The sequence below is a fragment of the Ursus americanus genome, chromosome 14, assembly GCF_024610735.1.
Source record: "Ursus americanus isolate L20-20 chromosome 14, mUrsAme1.1.p, whole genome shotgun sequence".
Taxonomy (NCBI): Eukaryota; Metazoa; Chordata; class Mammalia; order Carnivora; family Ursidae; genus Ursus; species Ursus americanus.
The window spans coordinates 59,079,226-59,103,728 of NC_142140.1; the positions used below are offsets into that span (position 1 = coordinate 59,079,226).

Here is a 24,503-nt window from a genome sequence, read left to right on the forward strand (position 1 = left end):
GACACCCGCAGCAACGCTCCCCGAGCCCAGTGTGCTGCTGCCACGTGGCTCCAGAGGGGCTGTCCGCAGGGACCTGGGTGGGTCACAGTGGTCTAGGACTGGGCGATTCTTGGCCTCGGTTTTCCCATCTGTACAGTAGGGGAAGGGGCCCTCTTGACTCTTTTCGGCGAAACGTGCTGATTTTATGAGCAACTCCAGGGATTCATTCTGGTCGAACAGATTTAACCCAGCGGTTCTCCACATTGGGCAACGTCTGGGGACATTCGTTGTTCTTGTGACCCCGGCGGGGGGTGCACTTGGCATCAAAACCTGGAGGCCAGGGATGTCACTCAACACCCTGCGGTGCACAGGACACCCCCAACACAACCAACCCCAAGTGTCCACAGCGCACGGCTTGGAAGATCCCGGTTTAACCTCATTGCTGAGGATGGAGAAGAATTCAGGTCTAAAAGGGCCCCGAAAGGGGAAATTTCATGTTTCCGTTGTCTCCCTGTTTCCTTCCTGCAAGAACTAAGGAATTCCCCCTGAGGATCTGTCAAATGTCTATCCTGGGAGGGGGCGCCTGGAGGGGAGAACCCTCCTCCTGGGGCTCCTGCTGCCACCAGGCTCCTCAACCCTGCAGGGCCCTGAGAATCCATCCCTGTGGGTTTCTCTTCGTTTGCAAAGCATCGCCTCAATCCCCATTTATTCCTGGGAAAACAACACTCCAGGAAACAATTTTGCTCACAGTTGATCACCTTCCTTTTTCTCTTCCAAATAAAAAGTCAGATTAATGTGCGCTTTCATTTTCTTTTTTATGCATCTCTCCAGCCCTGGATGTGCCACTCAGCTAGCCTAGAACTCCTGTTTTGCTGATTATTCTTTTTAAAATTCCATGGTGTTTGATTGGCATGTTGTTAAAAACAGAGATTAGATTTTCTGCATGTAAAAAAATGAATCTCTTCAATGTATTTTTCTGCCTATTTTTTTTAAGTTAGCTTTACACCCAACTCAGGGCTCAAACTCATGGCCCCAAGATCAAGAGGCGCATGCTCCACCGACTGAGCCAGCCAGGTGCCCCTTTTTCTGCCTATTTTTAATCTCTCAATATACAAAAAGACATACAGGTGGGGATGCGAAGTGGTACAGCCAGTATGGGAAACAGTTCGGCAGATCTTCCAGAAGAACTACCCTATGACCCAGGGATTCCACTTCTAGGTATATATACTAGAGAGCAGAAAGCAGGGACCCAAATGGATACTGGCCCAGCGTGTTCACAGCACCATTATGAGCAATAGATGAAGGGTGGGAATTCAAGCATCGACGGGTGAATGGATAAGCAAAACGTGGTCCATCCAGACACTGGAATATGATTCACTCTTACGAAGGAAGGGATCCTGACGCCTGCTACAACACGGATGGACCTTAAGGACACTGTGCCCAGTGAAATAAGCCAGACACAGAAGGACAAACACCATGATTCTACTCCTATGAATCCCAGATAGTCAGACTCACAGACACACAAAGTAGATGGTGGGAGCCAGCGGGGAGGCGGGGGACAAAGAGTGACTGCGAATGGGTATGGGATTTCCTTCCGGGGTGATAAATATTTTGTACGACGAGATGGAGTTAATGGTTAGGCAATATTGTGCGTATGCTCTCTATGCCACGGAAGGGTACTCTCTGCTTTCACGTTAACGTGAAATCTGCCTCAAAAAAATGTTAAAAGACATACAGGAAGAAAAGAACATCTTTGGGGTGCCCAGATGGCTCAGTGGGTTAAGCGTCTCCTTTGGCTGGGGTCATGATGTCAGGGTCCTGGGATGGAGCCCCACGTTGGGCTCTCTGCTCAGCGGGGGATCTCTTCTCCCTCTCCCTCTGCCACTCCCCCTGCTTATGAGCTCTCTCGCTCTCGCTCTCTCAAATAAATAGATAAAATCTTCAAAAAAAAAAAAAAAACAGAGATAAAGAGAGAGAGAGAAGATCTTTGCTTCCCTATGTCCTGTCTGCATCCCACCTTCATTTCCTTGCAGGCCAGGAGTGGACCACTTCTCTGAAATCCTCTCTCTGCAACCTTCAGAGGTTGGCTGGCCCCCAACCCACCTGTCCGCTGTGGGAGGCCCCCTGCCCCAGGGGACCCTGCTGTCAGGCTGTCCGTGCAGACATGGGGCCTATAAAATGCATCCACACACAAAGAACTCCACTCCAGGCAGGAAAGCCAAAGGAGACCTCCCCCACCCCCACCCCAATCTTCCTAACAAAAGTCAAGCGCAGCGTCTGTGTCCAAAGGGCAGCGCCAAGTCCGGGAGGGGAAGGCAGTGTGGTCGAGAGAGCAGAGCCCGGCAGCCACGGTAGCCCGGCAGCCACGGTAGCCCAGAGCTGGAAACGCCCCAAGTGTTCACCGATGGACGAGCGGATAAACACTTGCATGTTATTCAGCACTGGTCCTGGATCAGTGAGGGGGGAGGAAGCCACTTGTGCCTTTGTTTTTAGGCCTTGGAGTGCAGTGGGGGTGGAAGGGGATTGGCGTCTCCTTTGTGGGAGCCCCACAGACGCTGGGGCCCTGTAAGTGTTGTGCTTTGCCTGCTGACACCTAACTCCTCTTCTGCAAACCGCAACCCAGTGTTTTTGTCCATACAGTGCCTGGGACCCCACTGCCACCTTAGCCCCACCAATCAGAGCATTTCCCTCCCCCTGGCCTCGGTGATTGGTTCAGAAATGGATCTATGGCTCAAAGGGACCAATGAGAGTCAGCCTTGGGGTTTTGTTTGAAATACAAGCGGAGTCCTTTTCCTTGTGCTATGGAGTTAAAGCCTGGAGCTTCCAGGAGTATTTTTCACTACCCAGTAGCGGAGCTTGTCTGAGAATTAAGCCCAAGCAGAAGAGAGCAGATCCCAAAGAGAAGGAGAGGTCCATGCCTTGATCACATGATTTGAGCACCTGGATCTAGCCTTGCCTGAATGAGGCACCCTTGGGCCTTCCCGCGTTTTCTTTTGTTTGGTGTGGTTTTTATGACATCAGCTAATTTGAGTTACGGTTTCAGTCCTTTATAAACCAAGAGCTTCTGTCAATAGGGTCCCTTCTGTTTTGACATTGCACATCACGTGGCACCTTTCTCAAGTCACATGATCCTCAAAACTCACGGGGACAGGCAAGTCGTGTCCAGAACCAGCAGGCTGGGAAAACCTGGGAATTGGTTCCCCAGGTGTAAGCTGAGTGGCGGCAGAAAGTGCCCTGCGGTGTCGGAAGCCTGGGTCAGCTGCTGGCCAGCGGCACTGCCATAAGCTCTTCCACAGCCACAAGGCAGTCCACAAAGGAGTCTGGGGAGGAGAAGGGCTTCCCTACAAGCTGGACCCTATCTCCGTGGGGCTGGGGCAAAACTCAACGTTCCTCGTGCCACGTCGTGCGGCGTTCCTTTGATCTGGCTCGTCACCCTTTTGATGTCTGAGGATGCTCTGCACATGCTTCCCGCCCTGTGGGGATCCTCAGACCAGGCTCTTCCTGCAAACGCGGGGAGCATTTCCTTCCATGCCCACGGAAGGCAGATTAAAGCCACCGGAGATCCACAAGGAGGGAAAGTTGCCGTGTTCTGCTTCCTGAAGATTATGGGACACGTTACTGCCCCCAGCAGGTCTCTCCACAAGTGAATCCCTGCCTCCTTAGCCAGAGGGCAGGAGAGCTCCTTGCCCCTATGACGCTCCTGCAGCCACACAACTGATGGCATGCCAACCATCTGTCACTTCCCCCACAGCCAGAAAACATTTGTTTCTGAAAAACAAACTGCACTGTCCTAAGTTCTAAACCTCTTTGCTCACATCTTTTTAACCCTTACTTTGCACAGAATTATAAACCCACCTGGTTCTGATTTCCCAGGCCCCAGAGCTGAGAGTAACAATTAATAATGATTAATATTTACTGAGTGCTTGTTTGCAGCCGGACACTGTTCAAAGCACTTGACATCATCTCCTTCGTCCCCATGACAATCGTATACAGGCCGAGGCTACACCATCTGAGCCACCCAGGAGCCCCAAGTATCCTCGTTTTAAAGACGAGAAAACAGGGGCGCCTGGGTGGCACAGCGGTTAAGCGTCTGCCTTCGGCTCAGGGCGTGATCCCGGCGTTCTGGGATCGAGCCCCACATCAGGCTCCTCCTCTGGGAGCCTGCTTCTTCCTCTCCCACTCCCCCTGCTTGTGTTCCCTCTCTCGCTGGCTGTCTCTATCTCTGTCGAATAAATAAATAAAATCTTTAAAAAAAAATAAATAAAGACAAGAAAACATTGCGGGGCACCTGGGTGGCTCAGTCAGTTAAATATCTCCCTTCGGCTCAGGTCATGATCCCAGGGTGCTGGGATTGAGCCCCACATCAGGCTCCATGCTCAGAGGGGAGCCTGCTTCTCCCTCTGCCAGCTGCTCCCCCCACTTGTGCTCTCTCTCTCAGTCTCTGACAAATAAATAAATAAAATATTTTTTAAAAAGGATCCCTCATTAAAAAAAAAAAAAAGATGAAAAAACATTGCAACCACCGTCCTTTTGGTCATTTGACAATTACGATCAGGTTTATGTGTGTGTCTTCCCCACTCACACCGCAAGGCATGGTTTGCTTGTGTCGAGGAGCCCTGTCCGAACAGCACCTGAGTTCCACAACCTTGGAATGACCTCTTCACATGTCATGGGGCTGGAAATGTACCCCAGGGGGCACACAATTCCAATGGACTGGCCAAAACCCTGGCCATGTGGGACTGGGGTGTCGGGAGAAGCCCCAATTCGAGTAGTCCTTATTCTGTCCTGGCCTACCTTTTTATCTGATGGTCTTCCCAGAACTGGTGATATTTATCTAGAAGGTCTGTCCCATCGGAGTTGGCAATCCTGTTCATGGTGGTGTCCGCATCACCTGGCCCAGGGTGAGTGCTCAATGTAGGTGACTAGCCAGTGTTAGTGTTATTATTATTATTTTACCAAGACGGACAGGATCGCCCACGTATTCCCTGAGGAGCCCTGTGCAGCCTCCCCAACCGCTAAGGATCCAGCGGGCACTGTCATCACTTACCTACCAAAGGTAGCATGTCCCAATCCCTGGCTTCAGGCCTGATCAGCAGGTGCTGTGATTAGAGCGCTTCCCAAAACATCCACCCCGCAGCCCTGCCGCCTCCCGGATCTGAGGGACCCACAGCCTTGCCCCCTCACCACCACCACCACCATCTGGGGGACCCGACATCAGGTCACTCAGGGAAGCAGTGGTGGCCACCTCCCAGTGGGAGCACCATAACACACACTCCTTCAGAAATGCAGGTTCTTGGGCCCCACTCCGCACCTGCTGAATCAGCAACTCTGGGCTGGGCCCCAGCCATTTGTGCTTCAACCGGCTGCCCCTGGGGATTCCAGCACCGCCCCCCCCAACTTCGGGAACCAGGCCCTTTGCTCCCCCACATTTGCAATGTCTGGAGATGTCTATGGTCGTCAGGACTGGGGGTGCTCCTGGCACTGAGGGGGTGGGGGCCAGGGATGCTGCTGACCCCCCTCCCCCAGTGCCCAGGATGCCCCCACAGAGAGTGACCTGCCCAGAATGTCAGCAGGGCCCAGGGGAACAAACACGGCATTAATTATTTGGAAAAAATATTGAGTCTGCCCCTGCGCACGCTGGACGCCAGAGTAAACCCCCAGGGGTAGAGGGTACAAACCAGGGAGACCCCAGCGTCTGTGAGTCACCCCGACTCCGTGTGTGTGGTGAAGTGTGTGCGGCATCCTGGGACCTAGGGAGTCCGATGGTTACCGAACGCAGTCTCCTGGGGGTCAGTGGAACCCCCTGATCCAGGGGGTCTCACTTGGGGGGGGTGATCCTGCTCCCCAGGGACATTGGTGACGTCTGGGGACATTTTTGGTTGTTTCAACTCCGGTGAGGCTCCTGGCATGGAGTGGGTGGGGCCAGGGATGCTGGCCGCTACCGCACAGTGCCCAGGACGCCCACAGCCAAGAGTCATGCATTCCGAGCGTCCATAGAGCCGAGGCTGAGAAATCCTGCCCAAGAGCCGAGCGGATACACTAATCACGCTGAGGGACCCTGGACAGGGTCGTGGGGCCCCGAGTCTCAGTTTCCCCACCTGTAAGTTGGGAATGGTGACAGGACCTATTCGCGTGAGGTTGTTGCAAAGACAGGGACGAGCGCGGCCAGGACAGACCCAATCCCTGGGTCTGGGGTGGGGGGATCTATTAGGCGGCAGACCCGGCCACTTAAAACCGAGGCCCTTCTCTGACTCGACGATATCTACCTAGGGAAATGGGGGCCCTTCTTCAAGAGAAGGCCGTGCGCCTGTGTCAGAAGCTGGAGGAACCCCCGTGCCTTCCTAGACCCCTGCTCGGTCCTCTAGGTCCCCCCGCCGGCCCTGTGTGGCCCCAGAGCGGCCGAGAGGCTCCGGCGCCACATCCCGCCCCCGCGCGGGAAGAGCAATTTCTATTGGTCATAGGGCAGCGGCGGCGAGGTCCGATTGGCCGAGAGGAGCGTCGCGGCGTGTGATGGACGGGGTGGGGCGGGGCCTCCGGGCCGGGGCGGGGCGGGGAGGCGGAGGGCGGAGTGCCCCGCCGCCGCTTGGGACCGCAGGGGCGATGAGGTTGCAAGTCCTCCTCCCTCCCGGCCCCTCTCTTCCTTTCTCAATGGGGAAACTGAGTCTCCGCTTCCTGTCGTTGTTCAGAATGTTATTTCCAATACCCTAGATGGTGGTGGTGGTGATTTTTTTTGCATTACTTTTGATTTTTAAATCTATTTCAGTAAAATAGTATTTACGTCCACCACGGAAGCGTTTGTTGTTTTGGGGGATGTTTGGGTTTTGTTTTTTGTTTTTTCCCTTTCGTGAATTTTGGGCACAACGTGAGCGCCTCTCTCTCTTGACCCAGGCTCCAGCTCTACAGAAAAGCACTGGGCAAGTGAGCTCCTGGGTCCACAATCTCTATGCTGAGGTCGGTCATTACTCCCAGATCCACCCTTCAGGAGATGGAGAGGGAGGGGACCTTGTCCTTACATTTAAAAATCGAATAATCAGGGCACAGGGAGCCCGATGTGGGCTCAGTCCCAGGACCCCAGGATCATGACCTGAGCCGAAGGCAGACACCTAACTGACTGAGCCACCCGGCTGCCCCGAGGATGATGATTTCAAGGTTTCCACACACAGCTAGTGCTTCACCCCTGCTTACAGCTGAATAATGTTCCAGTGCGATGGGTTACGTTTGTTTTCCGCTCGTCAAGCCGTGAACGTTTGAGTTGTTTCCACTTCTTGGGGATGATAAGTAACGCTGATTTGAACATGCGTGCACAAGGTCGTATGTGGACATATGCTTTCATCTGCGGCATCACATAGTAACTCAGCCTTTAACCGCAGGGGGGCGGCCCGTCTGTTTTTCAGCGCTGCTGCCCAATGGCGTGCTCCCATCTGCCTGTGCATGAGGGTCCTCACTGTTCCATACGCTCACCAACATTCAGTATGGCCTGTCTTTTTTTTTTTAAGATTTATTCATTCATTTGACATAGAGACAGCCAGCGAGAGAGGGAACACAGCAGGGGGAGTGGGAGAGGAAGAAGCAGGCTCATAGCAGAGGAGCCCGATGTGGGGCTCGATCCCAGAACGCTGGGATCACGCCCTGAGCCGAAGGCAGACGCTCAACCACTGTGTCACCCAGGCGCCCCAGTATGGCCTGTCTTTTTGAAGACAGCTGTGGGAGCAGGTGAGAAGTACCACCTCACTGTGGTTTTGGTTTGCATTTCCCCGATGACGCAAGACATTGAGGTGACGATAATTATGGAACACCTGCTACGCGCCAGGCCCTTTCTTGGGAAAACGGACTTGATCTTTGCCCCAGCAGCGCTCACGAGCCCTGGAAGGAGGCAGATGAGGAAAACAGAACAAGGGTGAGATCTTGCTCGCAGAGTGAGTGCTCTGCGGAGGATGGGAGCCAGTGTCATCTGCACAGGGACAGAAGTGGTCAGGGAAGGCCTCTCCACGTAGGTGACACTTTCCCCGAGCCCCAGACAGTGAAATGTTTTCTGTGGGGAGAGTATTCCATGTGGAGGGGGGCAGGCAGTGCAGAGGTCCTGAGGCAGGACCGAGATCCCACAGGTTGAAGTTTGGTGAACACAGGGGCTCATGAAGGAGAAGCCGAGAAAGCCAGAATGCCACCACTCTGCAAAACCATTTGGCAGTTTCTTTTTTTCCTTCCTTTTTTTTCTTTTTTTAAGAATTTTATTTATTTATTTATTTGACAAAGAGAGAGAGAGAGCACGCAAGCAGAGCAGGGGGAGCAACTGGCAGAGGGAGAAGGAGAAGCAAGCTCCCTGCTCAGCAGGGAGCCGGATGCGGGGCTCAATCCCAGGAACTCGGGATCCTGACCTGAGCCAAAACCAAGAGTCGGTCACTCAACTGACGGAGTCACCCAGGCGCCCCTGACAGCTTCCATTAAAGCTAAGCTCATGTACATTCTATGACCATCCAAATCAACTCCTGAATATATAGGCATCTATTACAGACTGAATTGTGCCCCCCCCAGATTTACACCCTGAACCCCTAATTGCCAAGAGCTCAGAATGTGGCTGTATTTAAACACAGGGTCTTTAAAGGGCTGCTTAAGTTCAGATGAGGTCACAAGGGTGTCCCTGATCCAGTGTGACCGGTGTCCTTGTAAGAAGAGGAGATCAGGACACAGAGGGACAACCCTGTGAGGACATGGGGAGAAGACGGCGTCGACACACAGAGGAGAGCACCCCCAGGAGGAACCGGCTGACACCCTGATCTCAGACCTCCCGCCTCTAGGAGAGAATAAATGTCTGTTGTTTAGGCCACCCCCCCGCCTGTGTCACCACGTTACGGCAGCCCCAGAAAACTGATATGGTGCCCAAAAACATGAGTCATCTGTCCAGTAAAAGACTTGCATGAATGTAGCAACTTTACTCATAATAGCCCCAAAGCAGAAGCAACCGAGGGTCCGTCTGCAAGGGAATGGGTCAAGAAATCGCGCTGCATTCACACCACGGAGTACTTGCCGTGGGGAGGAGGTGTCTCACCTCCAGAGTCTCACCGCACCGGGCGGAGCGAGGAACACCTTGTACGACTCCATCCATGGAAAGTTCAAAATCCGGCGAAGCAAATTCATGGTGATGGAAGTCAACCATCACCATGTGGTACCCTCTGGGAGGGCAGGGCAGGGCCAGGGCCGGGGCAGGAGGGACCCTCCGGGGCCAGGGCGGGGAATGGAGGACGTGGGGAACAGTGCACAGGCACCTCTGTGTGTACACAGACATATGGACATGTGGACATAAAAGCAAGTTTTTATAAAGGTTTTATTTTTGAAGAACCATATACCTGCTCCCTGCCCCCCCCCACAGACTTCCCCATTATCCATGTCTGTCACCAGAGTGGGACATTTGTCACAAGGACAAACCAACAGCGATGTGCCTTTATCATCCGAAGTCCACAGTTGACATTGGGGCTCAGTCTCGGTGTTGTACGTTCCCTGGCTTTGGCCAAATGTGTACAGACACATACCTACCAACACCGTGTCTACAGAGTTGTTCCCTGCCCTAAAATCCCTCTGTGCCCCACCTGCTCAGCACCCTCGACCCTGGCATCCACAGTGGTTCATCCGCCTCATAGCTTCGCTTTGTCGAGCTTGCAATTAACAGTTATGCACGCTATGCTCTGTAAATCACCTTTTCATTTTTTAAATATCATTTCTGGGTGCATCTGGGAGGATGTTTCTGGGTGAGATTATGATTGGAATTGGTTAGCCTGAGTAAAGCAGGTGCACCTCCCCCAGTGAGTGGATGGCATCTCGTCCATCAGGGACCTGAATTTTAAAGATGGGGAAGGAAGGGAGGATTCGTGCCTTCTGCCTGAGCCCTGGAGCCCTGGAGCCGGGCCCTTGGACTGGGACTCGAGCTTGCCAGCAGCGGATCATGGGACTTCTCAGCCTCCGTAACTGCACGGCCAATTCCTCCTAAGAAATCTGTCTGTAGGGGCTCCTGGGGGGCTCAGTCGGTGAAGCGTCTGCCTTTGGCTCAGGTCATGATCTTTGGGTCCTGGGATTGAGTCCCACATTGGGCTCCCTGCTCCGCATAGAGTCTGCTTCTCCCTCTCTCTCTGCCCCTCACCCCCCCTTGAGCGCATGCGCGCGCTCTCTCTCTCTCACATACTCTCTCTCAAATAAGGAAATAAAATCTTAAAAAAAAATCTGTATATCCATTCTCATATTCTTAGATACCCTATGGTTCTGTTTCTCTGGGGAACCCCGACTAACGCAAGCTCCCAGGCGCTCCTCCAGGCACCCTCTTTTCTGCTTCTAAGTCCCACTCCTGCGGTGGAAGGGGGGGCAGGAGAGGCAGGAGGGGGCACGTAGGCTAGGGGTGAGGGGTCTGGCTGAGTAGACAGGAGAGGGCTGGGTCCCCAGGAAGGGCTTCCCAGGTGAAAGTCCCGAGCCCCCTGGTGCTGGCTCCCTGCAGCGCAGTCCTCTCTGCACCCCCCCCCCCCCCGCTGCCTGCTGGGCCAGTGGTGCTATTTTAAGATGCCCCCCACTTCCTTCCTCACCCTGTCAGGAGCCCACTTCCTGACTGGGTCTCACTGTCTCCTCTCGGGGTGGGGTAAAGACAGACTTTCAAGTTGGGGTGTTTCTCTACCAATTCCAGGGGCCCCGACCCTGAACTTGGGTTTCTCTGTCCATTCTGCAAAGCAGGAGGGGCCATAGAATTTGCAGATCCCTGTTCAAAATGAAAACATGGGGCCCCTTGTTCAAAAATGATTAGGAATTTCAAGACAACAGCCACAGAGCAGTAACCCATGGGAGGAGCTTTTCAGAGCTTGAGGCTCTGGGTGACTGCATGGGTCTCAGCCCCCGCAACTTGTGCTGCCCTGAGCCCCAGGGCTGTGTCCATACCTCATGGTTTCATAAACTTGTATTTATCTATTTTATTGTGATAAAACATACATTAAGATTTGCAATCATAACCGTCTCCCAGGTGCACAGCCCCGCGGCATGAAGCACACTCACCCCGTCTGGCAGCCACCCCCACCCCCCTTCTCCAGAACGTTCCATCTCCCCACATGGAGACTCTGTCCCCAAGAAGCATGGACTCCCCAACCCCTGCCCCAGCCCTGGCTCCCACCAGCTCCTCTCTGTCTGTGTGGACGGGACACCTCTGGGGACCTCCCGGGAGTGGGGTCCTGCGGGATGTGTCCTTCTGGGTCTGGCTGCTCTCGCTGAGCCCGGCGTTCTCAGGGTCCCTCCATGTTGTGGCAGGTGTTGGGGTCCGTCCACGTCGTGGCAGGTGTCAGCGTCCTTGCTTTTGTAGCAGGTGCCCCTGTCCGAGTCCCTCGCCCTCTCGGGCAGACCCCAAGAAGCAGAAACATTAACTTTGAACAGCCGGCCTTCTGGAGGCGTTCGGCTTTACTTCAGCCTCTGCCGGATGGTAGCAGTGAGGCACACCAGGCAGGCAAGCCCCAGACAACCTCAGAAGACACATCCAAGGGTGAAGAACAGACGACAGTCACCAGCAATCTCATCTCCCTGCACTGCTGCCCGTTCTCACCGTGGCATTTTTCTCACAGGGGGACCTATGGGTGCTTCGTTCCCTGGACGCAGCAATGTAGACCTTCTCGTTAGAATCCTCTGCTTCCAGGAATCGTCCCTGCGGGTCCCGGCCCATGAGGGTGAAATGCCCCGTATGCCGGTTTGGTTCTGGCCACAGTCAGAAACAACATGTGTGTCCATCAAGAGGGGACGGAGCATACAGGCGGTGGGCCAGCCTGGGGTAGGAGAGAGGACGCAGCTGGGCCCAGGCAGAAGGGACCACCTGTGCCGTGTTTGTCAAACGCTACTTTGTGTGTTTAAAAGTTTTTAAAAGGGGGGGGGAATCTCTTTGCCCATGCTCACAGGTGCACACAGATGGATGGCTTTCTCAGTATAGAAACAGGAGCAGCTGGGAACAGCGGCTGCCTTGGGATGGAATCATCTATTTCCTGGGGAACGGGACTGGGAGCCGGACACTTTATACACTGTCTTTCAGACTCTTTGAATTTTGAACCATGAAAACATAAATGAAAGTAAAATATTAGAACAAACAAACAGGGGCTCCCGGCCGGCTCAGTGGGTGGAGGGTGTGACTCTTGATCGTGGGGTCATGAGCTCGAGCCCCACGTTGGGTATAGAGATTACTTTAAAAAATAAAGCCTTTTAAAAATAAATAAATAAATAAACAAGCAAACAAACTGAAACTAAAACCCAAAGGGACTTGCACTGGTCTCCGTAGCAGAGAGCTGCAGTTTTGTCTGTTTGTTTGTTTCTTGTCGAGAGTTGACCACAGTCGCTTTATTGGGCTTCCTGTTGCTGCACTTTGAGGATGTTTTTCCGCTTTTCACAATTAGACACAACACAGGGACAGACAGCTATGGACAGAACTTGCTGTCCTCATTCCATATTATTTGCTTAGATCCTCAGAAGGAGAATTATTCCCTCCACTCCCTCCCACCCTCTGTTCTCTCCTTCAAATCAACATTGATTGAGCACCTACTGAATGTTAAGCCCTGACCTAGAAACACTGGAGACACAACAGGGAACAAAATAGATGCAGGTGCGTTTCCTCTTGGAGCTCACTGGCTAGACCGATGGCTCTAGAACTTTCTGGGTGATGGGCACATTCTCCATCTGTATCATCTAGGAGCTACCAGCCCGCATGTGGCTCTTGAACACTTGAAATGGGCCCTTGCAACTGGAGACCTGAATTCTAAATTTTATTTACTTTTAATCAATTTATTTAAATTTAAGAAGCCACATGGCACATGTATCTTTCACAGTGGACATCACGTAGCTAGAATTCACGGCTCCGGGGTGGGAGCATTTTTAAGACCATTGATTCCTGTGGCCTGTTACTTCCACATAGGCTAAGTGTCTCAGGTCAGGAGAGAGGGAGAAGCGCAGGGCCAGGACCACCTGAGGTCACGGACCTGCCATCCACCGTCACAAAGTCTGTCCTATGGATTGGGGAATCATCCTCATGCCATGTGTTAGGCATCCATCCATTTGTTGGACATCATGGGGGACAGTTGGGGACATGGTGGATGAAAGCCTGGGTCACTGCTGTAAGGAGCTCATGGAATATGGGGAAGACAGATGATAAACAAGGAAACAACCCAATACAATGATTGGAGATAGAAGTCCTGTGATGGCAATAAAGAGGGTGATGGCACAGGGGTGTCTATGGCAGGGACTGGCTGGGTGTGGTTGGGAGGCAGGGTCTCTCTGAGGAGGTGATGTTTGAGCAGGGCCTGAAGATGAGGAGGTGCTGGCCCTGGGGCTATCTGGGGACAGGGCACTGCAGGCAGGAGGTATGGCTGATGCAAAGGCCCTGAGGTAGGAACAAACTCGCGAGGCCACCATGTCTGGGGCAGAGAGACCAAGGCGAGAAGGGGTAGGAAAAATGGGCCAGCAGCTGGACCACCCAAGACCTTTGGGAAGGGAGGAAAATACACGTGACTGTCCGGAAACAGGGGGGGGCCTTACAGCTGTGCTTTTATCTGGCAGAGTTTGCTCTGGTCAGTGGGGGGAGCTCAGTGAGGCAGGGCCAACTGCATGTGGGTGGGGATTAAACCTCATTCCCACCTCCTGGGCCCACCCCCCTTTCACTGGTATCTGCCAGTGTTGTCCTTCGGGGCAGAGTGGTCCAGCATGGAGGGAGAGGACCTGTAGAGGAAGGAGGGCTGGGGAACGAGGCTGTGGACAGGCCTCTTGCTGCTCAAAGAAGTCACGAGGAAATCAAGGAAGTTGGCAGGAGCCTGGTGTGGTTGTGACCTTTGGAGCTCAGAAGCACTTCAGCTGACACGGGGAGCCTTGAGGGAGGCAGCCGGGCATGGGGGCTCTGGAGCACCCCTGGACAGTCCCCTGGCACGCAGCTGGGGGAGGTGGCCACAGGAAACCAGGGAAACAACCCCAGGGCAGTCTCCACTCCTGAGCCCAGGTCCTCTCCTGGCCCCTGTCAGAAGGACTGGGGCCCTGGGGGAGGGCTGGCTGGGAAGCCCAGAGCTTCAGGCTTATCTCTGTAAACAAAACTGAAGATTAGAGTCCTTGGGGGAGGAGTGGGGGCTGGGGCCGAGGGCATGGGGTGGAAAAGGCACGCAGGCAGGGGGAAATGGGAGGCAGGGTGGCGGCCGGGAGGGGCAAGGCTGTCCAGCTAATTCACAATCCCGCCTCCGGGCTGGTCCCCGTTGGCCTCTGCGGACTCTGTCTCTGTCCCTGTCACCTCTTCCGCAGGCCTGTCCTGACCACTGTCTCAACAGAGGTCCATCAGCAAACTCCTGCCACACTCCCCGTTGGGCTGCCAACCGTCGACCTTATCTGTCTCTTGTTCCTTCCTTGTGTAATGTTCCGCTCCCTCCCTGCAGTGTAAGGGGAGACTGGACTAGGGTGAGGAGTGTGAGACACTCCCAAAAGGCACAAGTTTAAGGGACACCCAAAAAGCTCAGCTGCAAAGATTCATAGTATTTTAATGCAATATCTAAAAAGCTGAAATTAACGCAAAATAATCCACGATGAACAAAACATCGAGATTTTGAAAAAGGTAGGATCCGACCCTGCACTTGCATGACCTTGCCTCCCTCTCTTGACCCTGTCAGGGCCCCCGGTCCAATAAAATTTTGTCGCTGTTTTGAGAGTGCATTAGCAGTTTTATCCCGGTGACTGAGTTTTATGGCACCTCTGTAAATTTTGCTTCCGAAGCGAGTGCCTCACTCGCCTCCCCCTAGCTCTAGGCCCTGGAATGAGTGAAATAACAAATGAATGGCTGTGTCTCTGCGGAAAACCAGGGCTGCAAGCCGGGGCTCGGCCCCGCGCACTCCGCCATGCCCGCCCCCAGGAGCCGGTCCCGCCCACCCCTGCCATGCCCCGCCCCATCAGGGGGTCAGCCCCTCCCCCAAGCCCGGCTCCGCCAACCACAATCATGCCCCGCCCACAGCCCCGCCCCTGGGCCCCGGCGCTCTCAGCGCTAGCGCCTGTCCGCAGCCCCTGGGCCCCCGCGCGCATCTCGCGTCACTTCCGGGGCGGTGGCGGGATCGAGGCTCATTTCCGCTCGTGGGGGTGCGGCAGCGGCGGCGGCGCAGGAGGCCGGGCCGGGGCGCCGAGGGACGGACGGACGCACGGGCGGGCGGCCGGGAGCCATGGAGCGCGGCCCCGGGGCCGGGGGGCGCGGGCCGCCGCGGTGAGTGTCTAGCAGGGGCGAGCGCGGGGGCGCGGGGCGACCTCAGTGCCACCCGCGGCCGTTTGGGGAGCTGGGCCTGCCCGCGAGGCCGGGACAGCCAGGTGGGACGCCCCCGAGACCTCTCACTCCTGGGGAGGCCGCGGTCCGGGCTGTAAGACCCGCGGCCCAGGCCGGGCATGGCGGACCAGCGTTCCGACCCCGGCGGAGCCCTGTTCCAGATCCTTTGAGTTCTCCGATGAGGGGTGGGTGTTCACCCTCCAGGTGACGCGGCCCCGGCCGCGGGGGGAGCGCCGTCCGAATTGTGGACTCTGCTCACGCCCCCGAAGCGCCGACCCTCCACCCCAGCCCGACACCCGGGCCCGCCGCAGCATCCCACGGCGGAGCCCTGCTTCCTAAATGTCTCCCGGACGCCTCTGCCCCTTCGCAGGCGTCTTCCGGCCGCCTGGGACACCTGGGTGGGCTTCCCGGTCTCCGCTCCCGTTGGCTCTCCAGGTTGCAGCCAGGGAGCACACCGCAACCCCTAACCCGTGGTGTCCATGCTTGGCCCAGGATTCCTCCAGGATGGAGTCCAAACTCTGCAGCAGGGCTCACGGGCGCGGCCTGACCCAACCCTGGCGCCCTCAGGGACCCTTCTGGTCACCTCTTCCTCCCAGTGTCCACTCAAGCGGGAGACCTGCAGTTCCTGGGACTCGCCGTCACCTCCTGGGTTTTGCTCTGCCGTATGCCCTGTCCCCCGGCCACTTTGTCTGCACCTTTCAGACTGCACCTTCTTCCAGACAGCTGTCCCACCCCAACTGGCTGGGTGAGGTGCCGTCACCGTCGTTCGTATTTAGGTCATCCTAGATATTGCAGTTGCTTGGTTCCTTGTTGGTCCTCAGAACACCAGCAGTCCTCACAGGGCCTGACCGGGGGGGGGGGGGTTGCTGGCGGCAGAGTGCCCAGTGTGCACTTGTGGAGGGAACTGCTGGGGTGCTGGGTGCCAGGGGTTTGTGTCCAGTGAGTGAAGCAGTGGGTGTGCACTGCCCGGTCGGAGGCCCCGCTCTCAGGGCTCACTCAGTGACACTCATAAATGGCGTGAGGGAGGTCCCAGGTAAGCGTGGCCCAAGAAAAAACTGTCCTCCTTCCTTGTCAAGCCTGGCAGCCTCTGTAGCTTCCCCCTTTTGTCTTTACCTCTTGTCATTTGCTCATTCGTTCTGCCAGTGTTGACTGAGCAAGAACAGAGAGTCGTCCTGTCCTCATGGAGTTTCTCTTCGATTGCCCTGGGCGGTGGGGAATGGGTGAGGGGGTTGGTTAAACATGTACAGACAAGCTGTGGTGAGTGCTGTGGAGACAGTCTTGGAACCATGAGAGCATGGGGTGTCTTGACCTGCTTTGGAAGGCCTCTCCAGGGGCGCTGGAAGGGAGATCCGAAGGGTGGACAGGACAAGGGGCAAGGGCCATCTAGCGAGATTGGGGGAGGGAGTCCCTGGCAGGGCAACTGCATGGACTCTGACTTGTCTGGGGAGAGCTAAGGGAGTGGGGTACACGGTGAGTGAGACTGCAGAGGTCGGCCCTTGACAGGGACATCCAGAAGAAAGGTGGTGTGCTGGGGTGTGTGCTGGGAGAAGAGTGTGGCTGCCGGGGAGAGTGGTGTGGGGGTGGGCAGCAAGCAACCAGACAGTGCAGCAGCCCAGGTGAAAGGTGGCCTGCGTGTGGACCAGGTGTTGGTAGGAGGAAGACCCATCAGACCCCAGTGGAGGGAGGAGTCAAGGATGACATCCTTGTTTCTGGCTAGGGCAGTGGGGCTTGTCCACTTGGGTGTGCCCCTTCATTTCCTCAGTTGCCGGGGGGCTCCTACCTGCCCACCTGGCTCTCAGCCAGGCCTTCCTCTTGAAACCAATCTTCACCGAGCTGTGCAGACTCGAGCCCCTCTCAGCCTCCCCAGCACGAGTGCAGTGTCGCTGTTTGGGTCTGGATCTCCGAGAATATATTGAAGCAGCCTGGCTTGGTTGACTGGTTGACATTTGGGGACAGATCATTTTTTTGGGCAAAGGGAGGGCATCCTGTGCCCTGTAGAGTGTCCATCAGCATCCCTGGCCTCCACACATTCAGTGCCGGGTTTATCCTTCCACTTTGTGACAACCCAAAATGTCCCCCCATGTTGACAAGTGTCCTGGGGGGCAAACTCCTGCATCTGAGAACAAGAACGATAGAGCCTTTCCTTTTGAAAACCTCTTGCGTGTACAGTGAGCATCCCGCCTGGGAGTTCTGCGAGTTCAGGGACTCCGTGGCTTTCACAGCTCCCGCCCACTCCCCCGTGTGCCCCAAATCTGGGCAAAGGCAGGCTGTGGCTCTCTGCAGCCCTTGGTGGCAGATCACAGGTCCACAGGGCCTCAGCCTGCTCTGCTCTGCATCTGTGTGTCCCTGGCCCAGTGGTCTGCAAAACTGCACATGCTGGGGTGCTCTGCTGCTGCGACTGAGCCGTGAGTTTGTCTCTCCCTCGTCCAAGTCTGTGAGGAAAGGCCTGCGAAGTGGTTCGGTCTCTCTCAAACCTTCGTATTTCTTTCAGTGTCTGTGTTGGCAGCGCCGTGTGGAATTGCAGTTGTTCTTGGGATTTGGCTGTAGTTTGTGTAATGTGTACTGTGTGTGTCTTTGAGCCCTCAACTCGCCCCCCACCCCGTCCACTACCTGATTCTCTCATTTACTCCCCCTGGGAGTTGAGAGGTGTCTTCACTGGTAAGTGAGGAGACGAGGCCCAGGAAGGGAAAGAGCCTTGCCCAAGGCCACAGAGCCCTAAGTTGGTAGAGCTGGAGCAGGAACTCCTTCAGGCTCCAGGGCCCCCTCCCCCCAGCCTGGCCCCGAGCACAGGGAAGAGCCATTGTCCCAGCTTAGCCTCTAGATGTATCCTGCTTTTGTTACCAGAGCCTTTGTTTGTTGTATGTCCCCTGCCTCTGGACAGCGCAGTCCTGCCCCGCAAGGCCTGGCCCCCTGGAGCATGCTCCCAAGTCCCTCCAGGCAGCAGTCTGTCCTCACCTTGGCTGCTTTGTGTCACCTGGGGGTGGCAGATGAATCCTTGGATAGCATGGAGATAGTCTGGGGGGAGAGTCTGGGCCAGCTGTGTGGACAGAGGCATAGGGAGGGTGACAGGGTGTGTGTGGGCCCAGAGCTGGGACTGTGTGGGGGACAGCTGGGGTGGGCCAGGGGTCTGATTGCCCAGCACAGCCTGCATGCCGAGGCTGGGCTGACAGGCGGGGGCTTACATGGCAAGAGTTAGTGACTGCATGCTGAGGAAGGGTATGCTGGTCTGGTCAGCTTTGGGTCCCACAGAGGTCCCCTGCGAGGTACCTGGTCCCTGTGGTTGAGGAGCTGGGCCCACAGGTCCGTGGGGTGGAGGGTGGAGCACTTTGGGCAGAAGAGGGTGGACTGGACTGTGAGAAAGGTCAAGAGGCTTGGTATGGATAAGATTGGGTCACCTGCCTCCCAGTGGAACCCCAAGGGAACCCCCCCTCTTGCTTTTCCCCTGCAGGGTTTCCCTCTGCACGACATGGAGATGCAAGTCTGCGAGGCTCCCGAGGGCTCAGCTTGGACCACGATGGGGCTGGGCTGCGGCCTCCTAAGGGGGCTCTTGTCTGGGGCGGTGGCTGGGGGTTGCCCTCCCCCCTGCCCGCGTCTCAGAGCACCCCCACCCCTCCCCTGCCAAGTGAGGCCCACCCTGGGGCCTGGCGCCCGCCATGAACGGCCTGTCAGTGAGCGAGCTCTGCTGCCTTTTCTGCTGCCCACCCTGCCCCGGCCGCATTGCCGCCAAGCTCGCCTTCCTGCCGCCGGAGCCCACCTACTCGCTGGTGCCCGAGCCCGAGCCAGGGCCTGGTGGGGCTGGGGCCGCCCCTTCGGGGACCCTGCGGGCCTCTGCTGGCAGCCCTGGGCGCTGGAAGCTCCACCTGATGGAGCGTGCTGATTTCCAGTACAGCCAGCGTGAGCTGGATACCATCGAGGTCTTCCTGACCAAGAGCAGCCGGGGCAACCGCATCTCCTGCATGTACGTGCGCTGTGTGCCCGGCGCCAGGTGAGCCTTACAGACGGGACCGGGGTGGGACCCAGACACCACGTGGACGGGTGGAAGGACCTGGTAAGGGAGACCTGGGGGGCTCCTGGCACAGGATGGGCTCGGGCCTCCGGCCTCTCGTTTCCTGCCAGCGGTAGCCCCTGAGGGCCAGAGCCTGGGTGAGAGCCTGTCTGGCGGAGCGAGTGCCTGGGGAATTCTTGCCAAAGGGGTGGCAGATCACATCCACCAGGAACGGGCCTCAGTCCACCCAAGGCCACAGGGGACTGCCCTGGGCCCTTAATGCTGGGTGTCCTTCCGGGTGCGGCCCCATCTTGCGGATGAGTAGCCTGAGGCTTGGGGGGGTGGTTCTGAGGGGCCATGTTGAACCTGCTTGATGAGGGGCTGCCTGCTTCAGGGTCTCAGTGCTCACCTGCCCAGGGAAGGGTTCCTGGGTGTTTGGTGCTCAGTGAAGCCTTGGCATTCACTTTGCGCCCAGGGCACCCGAGGCCTGGCAGGTGGCTCTGGCCAAGTCTTACTTCTCATTACCAGGGTGTCCTTGGGGCCTGGGAGTACAGCTCTTCCCTGAGTACTGCAGTGGGAAAGAGGTGGGGCCTTCCAGGTGTTTCTCCCTTTAGAGGAGGCGGGGTTCTGAGTTCGGGTCTGAGTTCAAAGGGCAAGTGTTTACCTTGTAGCTAGGCTGGGGCCCAGGGGTGCTGGAGGAAGAAGACTCTAGGAGCCCGTTGGCCAGGATCTAGCCTGTCGGCGTGACCTGGGTCAGTCCTGATCTGCCAGCAGCCTTGCAGGGCAGGAATGAGTGTTGGGGTCATGTTCTTTGGGAGTCGGAGGAAGTGCTGTGAGTAGGGATCGGCTTTATTCATTTGTGGGGGCAAAGGTTGGTGCCAGCTGTCAGGAGGAGAAGCCGCTGTCTCATTCTCCAGAAGGTTCCAAGCAGCGGGCATATGTGCGTGCCATCCTTGGGCTGTCAGAGGCCCTCTAAAAGGCGTGGTTCCAGAGGAGAGACAGCCGCCGCCCAGAGGGAATACACGTGGCAGTCGCTGTGCTTGCTAAGCTCGCGTGGTGGGTCTACCCTGTACCGAGGCTGTGGGTGATGGTCCCAGCGGTTCCCTTTCACAGAGGGGACGTCTGAGGCTCTGCTGGCTGTCCCCTGCCCGAGACCACACAGCCAGGAGGAGCCGGGCCGCTTTGTGGCAGAGGAGGCCCGTCTCCCTCATTAATACTCTTGTCCGTGGTGGCTGCGGGGACGGGGCTGTGCGTCCCACCCCTTGCCCTCTGACCCGTCCCCTCCCCCTGCCCCAGGTACACGCTGCTCTTCTCGCACGGCAACGCGGTGGACCTGGGCCAGATGAGCAGCTTCTACATCGGCCTGGGCTCGCGCATCAACTGCAACGTCTTCTCTTACGACTACTCCGGCTACGGCGTCAGCTCGGGCAAGCCCTCCGAGAAGAACCTGTACGCCGACATCGACGCCGCCTGGCAGGCGCTGCGCACCAGGTGAGTTTTGTGTTGGGGCGGGTGGCCGTCAGGAGAGGGAGCCGTCGGCGGCCACGCTGGGTGACAGGGTGAGGTCTGACCTGTGTCCCCTTGGTGTGACAGGCATGCTTGACGTGCAGGGAGGTGGGGTGGGCGCTCTTCTCTCTGGGTGCGGGCCCCTCCTCCCCTCCTGGGAACCCCTTGCCTGGCAGGGGTGTAGATGGGCTGGGGCTGTCCCTAGGGGAGTGGAGGCTCTGCCGGGAGGGGGTGGATGGAGGACGAGGGCCCAGGAGGCGGTGTGTGCAGGTTGTATGAAAAGACCTGAGAGTCCTGCAGCGAAGGGAGCATTGCTTTGCAGGGTAGAGGGCTGGCCTGTGAAGCATGAGTGGCCATTGACTGTGGTCTACTCTTGGTAGGGATCCTCTGGGCCTGGAGGGTTCTGGAAACTTCTAGAGGCTTCTATCAGGCAGCTAGGTGTCTAGCACAGCCCTGGGAGCCAGTGGGAGGCTAGCAAGCAGAGGCTAGGTCCTCCCTGGGTGTGGGCCCCTAGCACATACCTGTGTGCTTGACTCAGGGCCACAGAAGTCTGGGCCACGCCTTCCTCCCTGGACCCCCACCATGCTGTGAGCATCCAGCTCCTGGGCAGCCCCCTTCCCACCCTACCGCTTGCTCACTGAAAACATTTGCTGGGTGTCTGAGAATCCAAAGAATCTTCTGGAAGGAGGCCACCCTGACTGACTCTGGCCCTTCTGGAGGTGGTGCCCCGCCTACTGCCTTCTTGGGGCTGCCCCATCCCAGCCCTGCCTGGCCGACCCGCCCCACCCGTTCCTACAGGGACCAAAGTCAGCTTGCCCTGGGGAGGTGGGGACCCTGGTTGCCGAAGTGATGCACCAGGCAGTCTGTGCTGCAGGCCCCAGGAGTGGGGTCCCCTGGCACCCCCCTGGCCCTGGGGACCCGTCCTGGGCGGCGCGGTGCAGGTACGTGCTGCCTTCGGCTTCCTCAGCCCTTCCTGCTGCTCCTGCTGGCTGGGCGTGGCTGGCAGATCACACCCCGCTCTGGGGTGACAGATCTGAGTTCTGTCCATCCCGCCATCTATCCTGCTGCCAGCACTGTCTTCCAGAGACCTGATCCTTCCGGGAAAGAGTCAGTGGGACTCTCTAGGCCCGAGTGGTGACTGGGGGCTGGGGAGGTCTGGGGAAGAATTGTTCTCCATCTGGCACCTATCTTATTTTTCCAGTTGGAGATGTCCCAGCGTTAGGCCTGGACTGGTGCTCGGTTTAGTGGTGGCTGCCGTGGTGCGGGGAGCAGGCTGAGGCGTGGCGGCCAGGGTGGTAGGCCTAAGGCCAGGTGGTGTCCCTGAAACCTGGGGCCAGGCAGTTGTGACCTGGAGTGCTGCCAGGACAGAGACAGGTGTGGATGGCCCCTGACTAGACAGGGAGTTGGAGTCTTGCCTCCTGGGTGGGTTGCACAGGTGAGATGCAGAAGGGTGTCCCCTTGGTATATCAGGGTCCAGGTTTGTGGGAGGAGAATCATGGAGGCCTCTTACCCAGGGAGGGTGGCCAGTGGGTCCCCATGCAGGTGGGAATGGGCATTTGGAGGCTGTGGAGCTGGCTTGGGGCTGCATCAGCGGTGCTGGGGGAGTCATTGAGGGGGGTGGGTGGCAGGGTGAGGGGAAGGGCTGGGGCCTGGACGTGGGAGGTCGTACCCACCTTCACACAGGAGCCACCATTCCTGGTCACCTGTGTTGTACTAAGCACCTCACTGGGCATGCCAGACACCGAGGGGCTGCCAGCTGGCTGATAAAATCAGGGGACACAGCTACCATGATTTCTCATGGCCAACAGGATGGGTGAGGGATGCTGGGAGGAAGACGGGTCCCCTGCCTGTGCTCCCAGGAACTGGGTGCGGCCCTGGGCCCTGGGTGCGGCCCAGGACCCTTGCCTGTCTGATCACATGTTCCTCCTGGGAGTGTGTGGGGGGGATGGGGGTTTGGTGGGGGGGGAGCAGGAGAGGCCTCAGGGTCTGCCCTGCCCCCCAGAAGCCCAAGTATGGCCTTGGAGCCCTCACCAGGGGCACTCCACACCTGTGATCCAAGTTGATATTGTTGCTAAAACAGGGTTAGGGCCAGGTGGGGCTGCAGCTGGGCCAGCCCTCTGCACATCTGCCTAGGCCCTGCCTCCTCCTTACTGAGCAGACTTGTTCATTGTTGGGGGACAGGGGTGGGAGTAGGGGGATTGTCTCTGGGCCCAGCCCGGTTACCTGGAGGCTGCGCAGGGAGAATGGGGGACTGCCCCAGAGGGCAGGGGGCAGGAGGGGTGTGTGTGCTACTTGCCGTGGCTGCTGCTGGCTGCGGCTGATCCTGCCCCACTGTCAGGTATGGCATCAGCCCGGACAGCATCGTCCTGTATGGGCAGAGCATCGGCACGGTGCCCACCGTGGACCTGGCCTCTCGCTATGAGTGCGCTGCCGTGGTGCTGCACTCTCCGCTCACCTCAGGCATGCGCGTTGCCTTCCCTGACACCAAGAAGACCTACTGCTTCGATGCGTTCCCCAAGTGAGAGAGGGATGGAGGCGGGTGGCGAGGGGAGGCCAGGGGTGGGGCTTCTGTGGGGCGGGGCACTGCTCCGAGCCTTGACGTGCCCTGCCCTGCAGCATCGAGAAGGTGTCCAAGATCACGTCACCGGTGCTCATCATCCACGGCACGGAGGACGAAGTAATCGACTTCTCCCACGGGCTGGCGCTCTATGAGCGCTGTCCCAAGGCCGTGGAGCCGCTGTGGGTGGAGGGCGCCGGGCACAACGACATCGAGCTCTACAGCCAGTACTTGGAGCGCCTGCGCCGCTTCATCTCCCAGGAGCTGCCCAGCCAGCGCGCCTAGCCTAGCCCTGAGCCGTGCCGGGACTTCAGCAATAAGGTGGCGCCTGGACCTCGCCCCCGCCCCGGCCCGGGGGCTGCATGTGAACCCCCCAGGCACCCCAGTCCTCCGAGGCAGCTGGAGGGTAGGGGGCCGGGGCCAGGCGGGGACCTGCCCCAGCCCAGGGGCCGTGGACGATGTACAGGCGCAGAGCTATGCTCTCCTTTCCTTTTGGAAGCAAAAAGAAGGAAAAACGTGAAAACAAATTAAAGATTTAAAATTTTAGGGTTCCTCTCCTTTTTGTGGTTCATGCATGCTCTCAGGGCCCAGTGAGTTGGACAAGGAGGCAGGGCTTCGCCTCCAAACTCCCAGGACATTTTGGCACAAATGCAGGGGTCAAGTCACTGTCCCTGTGGAAGAGGGGGTGGGTTTGGGTCCCATCCAGGGTCCCACCTCTTGAGGCTACTGGTTGGGTGGTGATGGGTGGGTAGGCAGCATTCGAACCCAGGACCCTTGCCTGTCTGATCACATGTTCCTCCTGGGAGTGTGGGGGCTCCCTCTGCTCTGGGGGCGGGGGCCCATTCCACTCCCATGTGGTAGATAAGGATGCAAGGTCTGGGAGATGCTGTGCTGTCCTACCTGTCCTCACCCCCCTCCCCCGCACAGAGAGCCAAGAGAGCCCGCCCTGGCCGTGACAGGTCCAAAGGCCCAGCAGGGTCTCTCCAGGAAAGGGGCCCGGGACTGGGATACGGGGAGCACTCCCGCCTTGGGGCCATCCAAGCTTGTCCTCCCGGGGTGCCATTGAAGGCGGGGCTGAGCCAGGGTCTCCCTGGACCTCACCACCAGCCCCTGGAGTGCCCTGTACACCGCGTCAAAGGCAGAAGGGCCTGGGGACGAGTGGCCTGTCGTCCGCGGCGACTCATCCTGTGTTGCTG

At 57.4% G+C, this 24,503-nt stretch overlaps 1 protein-coding gene across 1 annotated transcript; it reads left to right on the plus strand.

Annotated features, from left to right (window-relative positions):
- The first annotated feature begins 15,048 nt into the window (after window positions 1-15,048).
- ABHD17A (abhydrolase domain containing 17A, depalmitoylase) lies at window positions 15,049-23,853 on the plus strand. Its single transcript, XM_045800130.2, has 5 exons — window positions 15,049-15,202; window positions 18,708-19,244; window positions 20,541-20,735; window positions 23,089-23,268; window positions 23,367-23,853. The coding sequence occupies exons 2-5, from the start codon at window positions 18,913-18,915 to the stop codon at window positions 23,590-23,592; spliced, it is 933 nt and encodes a 310-aa protein (XP_045656086.1). The 5' UTR covers window positions 15,049-15,202; window positions 18,708-18,912; the 3' UTR covers window positions 23,593-23,853.
- Window positions 23,854-24,503: the final 650 nt, after the last annotated feature.